This window comes from Amblyomma mixtum, chromosome 5 (assembly GCF_055824585.1).
Source record: "Amblyomma mixtum isolate Tamu chromosome 5, ASM5582458v1, whole genome shotgun sequence".
In the NCBI taxonomy this organism is placed as follows: Eukaryota; Metazoa; Arthropoda; class Arachnida; order Ixodida; family Ixodidae; genus Amblyomma; species Amblyomma mixtum.
In genome coordinates, this window is record NC_143016.1 from 36,212,167 (window position 1) to 36,226,071 (window position 13,905).

Below are 13,905 nucleotides of genomic sequence, written 5' to 3' on the forward strand. Positions count from 1 at the left end.
CACGCGCTGACAGCGTCCCGATATACACACCGGGCTGCGGTGGTATGGCTGGACCGATCAGCGCCTCTCGATGCTATAGGGATTTCCTCGTTGGCCGCCGTCCAAGCGAAGCATGTTCACTGTACGGACGTCGGCACCCCTTGCCGACCCAGCAGCGTGCCAAGACGGGCACCCGCCTGATCATCCGGCAGCGCGATTCTCGCCGTCCACGCATGTAAACAGCCGGCAGTTAACGCAGTCTCTGTAACAGGAAGCAGACTAGGAGTGCATGCAACCGAGTCTTCTTTTGACGCTGCACTGCAGTTGTGTATATCGTGAAAGAGGAGAGAAGGCCAACAACGCTTTTCCCCCTCTATTAACTGTAACTTAATTGATACACTCACTAATATTTTGCAACACAGTAATTTATCCTCTGTTTGTGTTTAACACCCCGAAGCACGCGCACAGGCTATGAGGGGTGCATGGTAGAAGGCTACGGGTTTACTTCGACCATCTTGAGCTTCCTCGACGTTCAAGAGTAGAAAGCGACTACTAGAGGACTCATATGTCTCCGATCCCTCCCTCCCTCCTCCTCCTCTGCCCAACAACAATCCTCCTCCTTCCTGTGACACACTGCAGTACGCTCGGTAGATAAGAAAGATAGCATTGTTGTCAGCACAAAATAGACAAGGGCTGACAGGTAACCCTCGGTCCGCTTACAAACGTTTCGACAACAGGGCTATTTTTCGTCTGGTCTTCGCAAAGACCAAGACCGAGCCAAGATCTGTGAGATGCTGGTGAGCAGACTGAGGCTCCACGTTCGTTTCGCATAGCACGACACTGTAATAAAGGCACGAAATCCACTTCGAGAGAGCATCCCGCAGCTGCGGCGCTACTAATACGACTGCCGGCTGCGGAATCGGCGGTGGCACCAGCACGTCGTGCCTCCACTTTTCACACGCTCGCGCGGAATATCGCAGAAAATAGACTCGCATTCGGCCCAAACAGGCGGCGCGTCGCCGTCGCCGACGAGACGCCCTCAGCGTCAGGCACGCTGCCCTTCTGCTCCACGGCGGCGTCGCACCGTGGCCCAGCGGCCCCGTGTCTTGCGCCCCGCAGCAGCAATCCAGCCACGAAGGGGGAGACAGACCATTTCTAAACGCGGCGAGGACGCGTGCTGTCACCCGTATTTCTCTTTTTTTTTTTTTCGCTCCTCGCAGAAACGAACGCACGCGGGACAAGGCCACGGAGTCCCGAGGCGCCGTTTTGCAACGCCCCGGGTTGCGTCACTGAGCGCGCGGGCACAACCAAAATAACCGTAACGGATTCGACGCGACCGACCGTCTGGCTTTTGTGGCGCCAAACGACTGGAGGCGTGGTGACGTTCCTTTAGCGCGCACCGAGGTCAACGGTTCTGATCGAGAGGCATCTGCTCTATGGTTGCGGTTACTTCGTGTTCTCTCCTTCGTGGTGAAAACAGAAGGCGAACGCCTGTCCCGCGCGTCTTCCCTGGTTTAACACCTGTGGTACCACTTGGCTGACCAAGTTTACTTTGCAGCGCCTTCTCTCGGGGCCGCATGTCCCCGACAGCCTCACCTGAACGGCACTGCCTTCGCCCGTCCTTGTGTCTTTCTTCTGTCCTCGTCCAAGTTCGCGCTGTTATTCAGGAAAATGTCGTACCAACTCGCCCAAGCTTCCGCTTTAACTGCTTTCGGGCAGCAGGTTAACGCGTGAATTTCCACACGCGACACAAAGACACGCAAAACGCAACGCCGAAGTCATTCAGCCCCGAGTGGTGCCCCTACATGTATCGCTATAAAACGATAGCTGTTCAAGTGTTGCTTGCAAGGACAACAGGAACCGCGTGCGGTTTATGCCTCCGTGGCCTGCGCTTGCTGTGAGCTGACGAAGATGCACCGCTTCTTCACTTACCCTGTTGCAACACGCCGTCGGCCTTTTCAGATAAAACTGGCTCGAAGACTGCGCTATCACCAGCCCAAGATGAGATAGCGATGCGCTCGCGACGAGTGCACGCTTGAGGCACTTTCCGAAAGGTATAAGTACACGCTCGAGCCAGGACGTGCCAGTAGTTAGTATTCGGCGACAGGAGACACAGGCTGAACGACTTCCATTGCCAACCTAACCGATCAGGAGCTATTTGCAAGAACAACTTCCACGTGAAAATTATTAATTTGAAGGTTAAAGTTGCGTGCAACGGTGCATTTTCGGGTGAGCGCGCGCACACATGCCAGGCAGCATCGATACGTTACAACACTGAGTTATGTTCGGCAGCGCTAGCGTAGTACTCAAACTGTCGCCGCTCACCACGCCACCGACCGGACTGTACCAAAGCCTCCTAGGAGGCTTTGACTGTACACGTTAAGAGCCGCAACGCCCACTCTTCCTCTCTCTTGGCCTGGTAACACTCAAAGCAAGTAGGCCTACCCTCGCCATGAGAACTATTAGTGCTTTGTTCGCTACCTCAGTTGCCAGGCTGTCCTATTCGCCGGCTGCCAGCACAACCACACAACACAATGTTACTTATTTGTTTTGTCCTTTTTTCTTGTAATGTTCTTGAAATAATTAGAAATGAATCACGGAATAACCTTGCCCTAACCTTACATAGACATTTAAACAACACAAATGCGAATTGCTCTAAAATGGTAAAGTAACCTTGCAGGAGAATGTGGGTCTGACAATCGTGAAGGCACACAACGTTTTTGCAAGGACCAACAACGAGGTCGAGTCGAGTTCTACAGTACATCGCAATGAGCACATGCAACTTGCCGTCAGCACATGCAACCGCAATGCTTGATATATATTTGTAATGATGTTCTACAGTTATGGGTGAAATATTATTCAGCACTATTGTCGTCAACATTATTAAACTAATGTTAACGATAAAACATGTGAAACTATTTGCTAATTTTCGACATTATAACAACGTTTCGAACATAGCATAAACACAACATTTTGCATTCATTTTTATGAGACAACATATATAACGTTATTTGTTAATTTAATTTTTAACGTTAAAATAGCGCTCCAATGTAACAAGTAACGATGCAGCAAATTCCATAACAATCTTATAATATTAGTGTAATGTTCAGTGCAACCTAAGAGACATCTACACGCGCGTACGCACACACGCATGAACGAGCGCGCGCTGCAAGGCGGTCTATGGTTGGAGTTCCACATTTCCTTCACTGTGACACAAGTAGTGCTGATAAAGCACCCCGTTAATCTGTTCACAGTTCAGAACAAAGAGCTCATGCCGCTCATATACATACAGCCAACGGGCCAAGCACTCATTCTCAAGGTAAAGTCAGCCACGGTATACGCACTGCATAGCAAGCGCTCGCAAATATGGGCTCAAAAGGAGCGATGCGCAAGCACGAGGGAGCCCGACCTAGTGCCCGCGCAAGCGGGTCACTGCCAATGTCAAGTTTTTGTGCCGATTCACTGTTTATGCAGATAAGTGGGCTTGTTTTCGCGTCCAACAGCGATCCGCTCCAGGGAAGGGATGTGATGGATGGCTTTCGAGTGGCCGACGGAGAAGCTTGCGCAACAGGGTCCGCAATCGGGCGCTCCCCGTCCTCGCTCGATCCCCCTCGGCCACGCAAGACAGGATATTGCCGCTATCGCGTCACGCGGCATCAAAGGCGCACTCGTGCACACACAAACACGCACACATGCGGCTCAGATTATACGCGCAAGAGTGTTCCCCGAGATCCCCCTCCTCACGCACACCCACATACGGTCTGGAAATAGCACGAACCGATTCCCGTAACGCAGAGCGTACAGCAGATAGCGCATTTCTCTGCTTCTTTTTTTTGCTTTCAGCAGTAAGGCGAACCTTCATCGAGTGCACAGCGGCGCCTCGCTGGCGGGGGCCGCCCCTTATCAGGCGCTCGCGGGCCACGATCTGTGCGCCGGATAACGCGCAGCGCGACCCCAGATCGCGGAAAACCTTGAGGGATGCCCTTCCAGCTTGGGCGCCTGCCTTTCACGTGCCCATACTCCACGGAATTTCGAAATGAAAGGGCAGGACTGCGATGCGCCAATACGCGCCGGTGACGAAAGAAAACGCCTCGAATCGCTCAAACATCCAGCAGGCCAGTGTACGGCACGTGACCAGCACGTGGGCTCGAAGCAGCTCTATGTGGCCGCAAGTGCCATGGCTGCGTGGATCACTTGGCGAGTCTGCCGAAGCGAAGAGGGTTTTTCGATCCTCTGCTACGGCGTGCTGCAAGCAGTGTGAATTATGAGAACAAGTAAGGATCTAATACGAGCGAACGGTGCCAAAGATCGCCTCCCTGACCCATTTCGTGCCAAGCGATACAAAGCAGGTAGGCCTAGCTGGTGAAAACTCAGGGGCGCCTTCGACGCTTGCCCCTCCACAATAACTTAACGACATGTCACAACAAAACCTAAACACTGATAAACACTGAGGCTAAACGATAATGATGTAACCGTGGAGATAACCAAGCTAAACAATAAGATTAACCGTACCTCTTGCTACGCACATCCAGTCATAACTGAGTTAAGCCACAGCCAATTTTCTTCCCGAGAAGCGAAAAGCGAGAAAAAGAAACGGCATGGTTTTAACGTAGTTAAACATAGTAGGACGAGCGAGAGCACTTGAGGCAACACCGCCTGCAACCGCATGCAAGGTCTTATCATCAGTCGCGCGAGAGGAAAGTCCATAGCCGCCAACCAGGCGTAGTGATGATAGAGAAGTGCGGCTACTTCAGAACACTCGCCCTGTAATTTGCGCATGCGCCATGTGAGAGTAATTTAAGTAATTGATTACATATTCCGACTTCCTGCAGCGTCATTCACTTAATCACATCAGGAGACGGCAAGTTATGTGCGTGGGCATAGCAACCCAGCATTTTGAAGCCAGTTAATGCTGGCTATGATCACACCAATATGCAACTTCAAATATGCTCGCGCTGACTGTAACTAAATATTACGAACACTTTATCAGTGCCAAGCTCTCGAATAACCTGTGCAATTTATGCATATTTGCGCTCCTGTTTTCCTATGATCATCATTTTCCGGGGGGGGGGGGGGGGGGGGGGGCTTAACCAGAGGATAGTTACAACAGTAACCGCCCTGAAGGTGGTTACCGTGAAAGGAGGAACGTGTGGCGAGACAGTGTGAAGTGGGTGCACCTGGTACCTGGTTGCCATGGGAACCGGCCAAAGGGTATTAACCCTAGAAGCAGCGTTGCCATGGAAAGAAGAGAGGGTAAGATGAGGAGGTTATGACGAGACTGTAGGAAGGCGTACCACGGTAGCCATCGGGAACGTGGCTACCGTGGAAGGAGGAGGAAGGATGTGGCGAGAGTGGTGGAATGTAGCACCGTCCATCTGCGACAGCCGCTGCGAAACGCGCCGCCCGTGAATAGGATCATGAGGGTTCTGTTGCGAGCTATCATCGGATGATACTGTCAAGATAGTATCAACGGCGGAGCTGCGCTTCTAGAACGAAGAACGGCGTACTGGAGAGAAGACCTATAATCAAAAAGCGATTATGTTTCGAAAACTGAAAAGAGCGCCCTAGAATATAGATATGTCAGGACGCCCTCATATTCTCTACCCCAACATATCTTAAAGTACAAATACCTTAACAGTCGATAAATCTCTAGAGCACCGGTCGTAACCGTCCTGTCAATTTTTTCCTGTCCTGTCAATCGGCGGCGCCCGTCGGTACCGAGGCTGCGTCGGGCGAGGAGGCACGTCCCTCGAGAGGGAGAGGGGCATGCATCCGTAGTTCATTTCGCGTAAGCTATGAAAGGGAAGCGTCTCTCATGACTTACTAGTTTGGTTTTATGGGGGTTTAACGTCCCAAAGCTACTCAGGCTATAAGGGACGCCGTAGTGGAGGGCTCCGGATAATTTCGACTACATCGCACAGTCCCTCGAAATGCGTCATCCGGGTCAGCAGCCGAGCACCATAACCAGCCACCTCCGTGCGTGGCTCAGCTGGGATGTCGATCAGCTGTGGAAGAGCTGTGCAGGCTTCCCTCACCTTTGGTGGGTTCCGCCATGGCCACGCGTAGCCGCCGGCTCCGCCCGGGGGCAGATGCTGCGGCCGCGCCACGACTACGCACCACGCTGCGCTGCACTCATCGGCTCCGCAAGACGCCACTGCGGAGAGGGAGAGAGAAAGAGGGAGGACAGGTCAACGAGCCCGCCAGCGGCGCCAACACACACTTCCTCGGATATATAACGCTAACAGCCGACCTAGTAGCGAGCACGGACATTTAGGAAAAACCATGACACGGCGACCCCGCACTTCTACGTAACTTGACAGCGTCCAGAGCAAAAGTAACCGGCGGATCTAGGCCGCATACAGAAGCACTTAGGCTAACTAAAAGGCTGCGCTGCCAAGGCCTACAAGAGCGTTACTTCAGGTCTCACGGCGGCATGTGAACACCGAGCTGTAGAGAGCTTGATTTGTTGCCGGCGAAAATAATCGTAGCAGTGTGACGTTCCCGCCTGTCGGGGGTCAGTCACAATGCAACACAGTTGTTTGTTGCTATCTACGGGTTCTGCTGAAGCGAGGAGAAATGAGCCAACACACAACGCCTCCGAATCAACCTAATTTATTCTCACTCTGCCTGAAGGTGAAACTGGGAGTTCCGCTCACCGCTGTCTTCCGCTCATCGCTGTCACCGCTGCCTCGCTCTCGGCTGCTCTGGCGGGGGTGGCGCTCAGCCTGGTGGCGGTCCCACGTTTCGGTGACTGTGACGGGTTGTGGCGTTAGGCTTCTTGGGCGTCTCAGCTGGTGGTACTCTGACGGGTTGTGGCGTCCGGCTTCTTGGGCGTCTCGGCTGGCGGTCAGTTTGCAGCGGATGCCCTCGGGTCCGGCCTCACCGACTCCAGACCAGCGCGATCTGCTTCCGTCCACCTCGCCCGTCTCTGCCCGTTCTCTCCTTCTGTCCTTTGTCCCTGTCCCCAACGCGTCTCTCTGAGGACTCTCTTTCTTTTTTCTTCGGTGTCCTCCTTGCCTCCTCTGCTGGGAGCCCTCTTGGTGCTAACTTGCCGGCCTCCCTCGCCACCTCGAGCCATTAGTAAGGCCGTTGCGTTTCAAGACACTGCTGGCCTGTGGGCCCGCGAACTCCGGGAAACTCTCTTTGCCGCGAGCGTCCCGGCCTACCCTCTGCGCCGCAGGGTGCCGGCCTCCTCGCGAACGCGGGGCTCATTGCTCAGCCGAAGACGCACTCCTCTCGAAGTTGACATATTTATGAGGGTCACGGCTGTCCTCTCTCTTCTTGCCGGAACCCGGGGTGGTCTCTTCCAAGAACCGCGGCTTGGACACGCGACCACGGCATTCGAAAACTTGGCCGTCAACGGACAAAGGGAGTCCTCCTTCAGTAGCGGAAGAGAGCAGCTGCCCGGGGAGACAGTCTGTTTTCCAAGGGCATGGGGCCCTCTTTTCTTTTTGGTTAACTTCCCTTAATAAAGACCCAACTCCTAGCCTTCTCCGAGTCCACAGACCGTCCCTCGCAACAAGGCCGTCTGCAGGCGTGCATGCGCGCACACACAAACGTGCCTGTCTCTGTGCCAAAGGGGGGGGGGGGGGGGGGGGGGGGGGGAGTTGGGGACGCGCTGCAAAACGGGCCGCAGGGATGCGTGTGGTCGCGCTGGGCTCCGCGCGCGGCCTCTCCTCTTTTGCCCTCTGGCTATTTCGCACGTCTTTGTGTTGCGCCCGCTGCATTCCACACAATCACCTTCGCTGACGGAGCAGGGCGATAATTTTGAGAAAGACACAGTGTCTCTGGTGTTCGTCGATGGAGAGAGTTCTTTTGGGCCATGCCTAGGCCTCCCGTACGCAGTCCTTCACAACCCCCTCTTCTTATAAAGAAATTTTCTATGAAAATTTTGTGGTCACCGCACTTTCACAACCAACAGTACGTCGCAAAGTTCGCAACTCAATCTTATGGCAGCAGTCCTTTCGAGTACGACAAAACTGCTAAACATCGTCTTCGCGCACAAGCACTGCTTTCACACCACGGCACAATGTGGGCGGACCCTCAGTCCCCCCAGGCAGAGGAGTAAATTTCACACGGTGGACAATTCCGCACTCTATATGTAAAACACGCAACCGCAGAAATCATGAGCACAGTTCAAAGGTCGTGGCAACTCCCAGACTTCCCCTAAGTCACACTAAGATCAGGAGGTGGTCCATGCAATTCGCTCACCCTCGGTTTCTTTCTCCACTGGCAGTTTCTGCAGTGTTCTGCAACATCTTGTCTCAGTCCATGCCAGAAATAACCTTTGCTAACCGCCCGGCGGGTCTTTTGAAATCCTAAATGTCCTCTGCCTTCCATATCGTGGCATAACCTCACAATTTCACTCCTCATTAGCAAAGGGACAACTACTCGGTTTGAGGCACCGTGCGCTTTGTCTCTGAAACGCAGCAAACCACGAGAATCCAAATGATAGAATCTTGACTCTTTTCGTTCTGAGCTGTCGCACTCGTTTATCAATTTTAGCACCGACAAATCTTTCCTTTGCTCCTCGTACAGGCGGGTTTGCTCAATCACAGGGGGAACCTCGGTTAGCCTTGCGTCCGCCGCGCTGCTGAGCGCGTCTGAATGGCGATTGGTCCCCCTTGGCTTGCGAACTCCTTCTGCTTTGTCCGTGCATAGGCTCACTGCCGCTTCTGAACACCCTCGCTCTGGACGGCTCTCAGTAGATGTTTTATCTAGCTCCTTGATACCTTCAGGGCTCCCCTCGCCTTCCTTCTTACGCTGCTCGGTGCGGTCCAAGCGCCCTGAAATGTGCCCGTGCGATACCCGACGCAGACGACAAAAACGTGAGATGTGCCCTAACCTGCCGCACGAGAAGCAGGCGATTGATTTGACGCGTCGATTCAATTCTCGCGCCTGCCCAGATGGAGGGCCCTCACGTATCCGAAGGACCTCTTCGAGCAGCTTCTCCAGCCGATCCAGACGTTCACTAAAATCACCATTCTCCTCTCTGCTTTCTACACGTCGGACAGTCGCGGTGCTCGTGCGCGTCACTTCCTCTATTTGCTCTTCTTTAGACGCTACCTCTACTGCCTCTTCGAATGTCTTGGGATCGTGTGACAGAGCAAATCTCCTTACCGGATCGCGGAGCCCATTCAGAAAAATAGAGGTCAGCTGCTCCCTAAGGATTTCGCGCCTCGCTTCTCTCTTCGACGTGTCATCGCCATCGACGTCCTCAAAAGCCTCCGTTCCGAGCCTACGCAAGCGGCTCGCAAACGAGCGTACATTCTCATCAGTGTTCTGCTTCGCGCTTAGAAACTTCTCAAACTTCCTGCACGCCGGCTCAGTATCATATCGTTTCAGCGCGAGCGCTTTAAACGATTTATACGAAGTCACGCCTGCCACCTCTTCATCCAACCAGGCAAAGTCCAGAGCAGCCCCGACCATCTTACAGCGCGCCATCCCGACTAACTGTTTCTCCTGCCATCCGCCCAGATTACCGACCTGCTCTAAAATTTGCAGAAAGTCCCTTATCTTGGGACCGTTGTCACCCCCCGTGAATGATGGAATCACAGCTCCCAACAGCATTTCATTAGCACCTATCATCCCTTCGTGAAGACTCGGTGATTCCTGTAGCGACATGTTGGCCCCCTTCTCCTCGGGTACGAGGGTGAATGTCTCGCACCACAACTTCAGCAAGATCCCACCGCTGCCACCACTTGTGACGTTCCCGCCTGTCGGGGGTCAGTCACAATGCAACACAGTTGTTTGTTGCTATCTACGGGTTCTGCTGAAGCGAGGAGAAATGAGCCAACACACAACGCCTCCGAATCAACCTAATTTATTCTCACTCTGCCTGAAGGTGAAACTGGGAGTTCCGCTCACCGCTGTCTTCCGCTCATCGCTGTCACCGCTGCCTCGCTCTCGGCTGCTCTGGCGGGGGTGGCGCCCAGCCTGGTGGCGGTCCCACGTTTCGGTGACTGTGACGGGTTGTGGCGTTAGGCTTCTTGGGCGTCTCAGCTGGTGGTACTCTGACGGGTTGTGGCGTCCGGCTTCTTGGGCGTCTCGGCTGGCGGTCAGTTTGCAGCGGATGCCCTCGGGTCCGGCCTCACCGACTCCAGACCAGCGCGATCTGCTTCCGTCCACCTCGCCCGTCTCTGCCCGTTCTCTCCTTCTGTCCTTTGTCCCTGTCCCCAACGCGTCTCTCTGAGGACTCTCTTTCTTTTTTCTTCGGTGTCCTCCTTGCCTCCTCTGCTGGGAGCCCTCTTGGTGCTAACTTGCCGGCCTCCCTCGCCACCTCGAGCCATTAGTAAGGCCGTTGCGTTTCAAGACACTGCTGGCCTGTGGGCCCGCGAACTCCGGGAAACTCTCTTTGCCGCGAGCGTCCCGGCCTACCCTCTGCGCCGCAGGGTGCCGGCCTCCTCGCGAACGCGGGGCTCATTGCTCAGCCGAAGACGCACTCCTCTCGAAGTTGACATATTTATGAGGGTCACGGCTGTCCTCTCTCTTCTTGCCGGAACCCGGGGTGGTCTCTTCCAAGAACCGCGGCTTGGACACGCGACCACGGCATTCGAAAACTTGGCCGTCAACGGACAAAGGGAGTCCTCCTTCAGTAGCGGAAGAGAGCAGCTGCCCGGGGAGACAGTCTGTTTTCCAAGGGCATGGGGCCCTCTTTTCTTTTTGGTTAACTTCCCTTAATAAAGACCCAACTCCTAGCCTTCTCCGAGTCCACAGACCGTCCCTCGCAACAAGGCCGTCTGCAGGCGTGCATGCGCGCACACACAAACGTGCCTGTCTCTGTGCCAAAGGGGGGGGGGGGGGGGGGGGAGTTGGGGACGCGCTGCAAAACGGGCCGCAGGGATGCGTGTGGTCGCGCTGGGCTCCGCGCGCGGCCTCTCCTCTTTTGCCCTCTGGCTATTTCGCACGTCTTTGTGTTGCGCCCGCTGCATTCCACACAATCACCTTCGCTGACGGAGCAGGGCGATAATTTTGAGAAAGACACAGTGTCTCTGGTGTTCGTCGATGGAGAGAGTTCTTTTGGGCCATGCCTAGGCCTCCCGTACGCAGTCCTTCACAGCAGGAGAATCGACTAGAGAAGAGCTGAGCTAAATGCCAGGAAACCTCTGTGCGGGACAAAGCACGAGAGCCGTACGAGGAGTGCCTCGCATTAGGCACAGCGCCCAAATGAACGCGCGTTAATGTACTGAGCCCTTCAACCAGAACTAGGCCAGCATGATCTCGAGGAAGCGCCGCGCGCAGAGTCCAAGAAAGTACAGTAGCCACAAACCTTCCCGGACCAACTAATGTCGTGAAAAGAAACAAAATGCAAGTGATGTTTTCTTATGCTATATTTTAATGCCCCTCATTTGAAGTATTTTTTTTCTTCAGCATATCATGTCGTTTTTTAACGCTGCTTACTTTTTCTTTAAAGAGCCACTGAGAGGTTTCGGAATTCGCCGAGCTCAAAGGGGTCGAATGCGTAAAACTTGAAGGTAAAGCACGCGAAGTCCTTCGTGCCAGCATTTGAAATGGTGACGCGGTAGCCGAAGAAGCCCACGGCGGTGATCAGGCTTCTCCGCACCGCACAGCGTCGGATAGGGGGCCCCATGTGACGTCATCTACTGCGGCGGCACATTTCCAACGCGGAAGCGTTTGCTGGAAGAAGGAAAACCAACGGCACCGCAGGCAAAGCCCGCGGAGCGTGGTTTGGCGGAATCGCACGTCACACGGCAGGATGTGGGCGAAGGCAGAGGAATTTGATATCTCAGCAACAATGACGTCATCACCAAGCTTCCCCGCACTTCTCCAGCGCGGTGCGGAGAAGCCTGAACATCCTAACGGCTCTAATCGGCGATTACGCCACCTTTTTAAAAGCTAGCACAAGAAAACTAGGCTTACTTCACCTACAACCTTCATAGATTCGAATCCCTGGATCTCGTAGAATTGTCAAAATAAGTTTCAACTTCTATTTAACCTACTATCCTAACTTTTCTTCTTCCCATTGTTTTTTTTTTATTTCGACACAGGCGTGGAGAGAAATAACACTTTGTGCTTTGTGAGAAATAACACTTGAGAAAAATAACAATAACTTAAGGAGATTTCAGTTACATGTGTAAAGCAGGCGCTGCATACTCAAAATATTTTGTTCTATTTTTTTTTTTCATTTTATGCCGCCGTATTTGTTAAAATGCATTTGCATGATTTGTTTTGCATTTGGTTTTCACTAACACTTAAAGGTGCGGTGAGAGGAATCTGAACTCGTCTTTTTTGCCGCGGGAACTCAATCTACACGTTCCGAGCATTCTTAGAAACTTCGATTTATTGCCCTGTGTGGCCGATTTCCCCAATTAAATTGAATTAACGTCCGGCTCCCGCATTTTTTTTTAAAATTCCCCCCGTACGATGGGCGCAGTCGACCAACGCGCGGAGTGCCTTTCACTCAGTCCCATGGCGTCTTGCCGCTCTGTCATCGGCGTAGTAATACGTAGTAATCCGTAGAAGGAAATAGTCCGCGCGTATTTTTATTTCTGGGGGCTTATTTTGCGGCTATATTATCTGCGAATGAAACTATTTATTCAAGGAAACCTAGAAAACAAAATAAAGCGAAATCAAAGCCTCCACGGAGCTGGCTGAAAGGCACTCCACGCGTTGGTCGACTCCGCCCACCGTACGGGGAGAATTAAAAAAAAAAAGGCGGGAGCCGGACGTTAATTCGATTTAATTAGGGAAATCGGCCACACAGGGCAATACGTCGAAGTTTCTAAGAATTCTCGGAACGTGTAGATCGAGTTCCCTCGGCAGAAAGACGAGTTCAGATTCCTCTTCAGTGCACCTTTAAGACTATGTATCTTCAGGTTAAAGACGCCGCTATAAGTGGTATGCGTAGGCTCCGGTGAGATGTATTTAAGCAGGGCTCTCACTGCTGGGGGATGCCAACACGAGAATTTGTGTACGCCTCGAAAACAAAAACACAGATTTGAATCTGGCACCCTATAGCGTACAATCCGGGTCTATCTCTGTCGCTCTTTTCTTTTTTCGGCTTCCGGCCAAGGCATGTCCTGAGTCGCCGATTAACAAACTAAAGGGAATGTTTACAACATTCGAATCGGAGCGAAAACACGGATTTCTGCCACGTAGAAGACGACGGTGAGCAGGCAGTGCCGCGGGATGGAGCAGATGGAAGCTGATGAAGACGACGCTCCCCAATGCACCGAGCGAGAGTGTGGTGCTGTTCTTAACACGACGTGTATTGGCTGCGGCGATAGCCTAGTGGTCTCTCTGATCTGTTCGCGCATCCGCGAGTTCGGCTCTCAGCCATGGATACTGATTCAATTTCTTTTTCTCTTTTTCATGGTTTGACCTCTAACTCAGCTGAAGGTCAAATTTGCACGGTCCGCGGTTGAAACCCGAGGTCCCGTAGTGAAGCTTTCGCTTCAAAACAAGCCTCGTGCACACACGCATGCGTGCACACACACAGAGAGAGAGAGAGAGAGAGAGAGAGAGAGAGAGAGAGAGATGGGGAGAAAAATGGATGAAAGAGTTTGCGATAAGCCGTTGCATCGAAAGTTGGCAGAGCTGCAAAGCTGACAAAACGTCGGTAAGCGTCAGAACTCTGACACAATAGCGCTAGCTTGCAACGCGGAGACTGGAAAGCGCGTGCACACACAACGCAAGCCGAACTCAGCAGGTGTACAGATAGACCACTTGCGCCATGTGTGGCCTTTAGCTTGTTTGGAAACGGTCCGCAGCTCGTGCCGCCCGACACTACCGTGCCTCTGACGGTCATGCCTACAATCGGAGCTGCGACACAAAGAAGGGGGGGGGGGGGGGGGGGGGGGGGTGCTTCTCAGTCCGCTCTGTTACGGAAGCAGCAGGCTGCTCGTGCAATCCCTGCTCTCGGGCACGCACAGAGGCGAGCCAATCATGCGGATACCGTTCCGGAGG

At 53.3% G+C, this 13,905-nt stretch overlaps 1 protein-coding gene across 2 annotated transcripts in view; it reads right to left on the bottom strand.

The window, feature by feature from the left end:
* HDAC4 (histone deacetylase 4) overlaps positions 1-13,905 on the bottom strand; it is a 252,546-nt gene that overhangs the window by 196,414 nt on the left and 42,227 nt on the right. For both annotated transcript variants that reach the window (XM_089543945.1, XM_089543942.1), the window contains exon 2: positions 6,015-6,133. In XM_089543945.1, coding sequence (XP_089400071.1) covers positions 6,015-6,033 — 19 coding nt within the window. In that variant the 5' untranslated portion in view covers positions 6,034-6,133. The remainder of the gene's footprint in view (positions 1-6,014; positions 6,134-13,905) is intronic.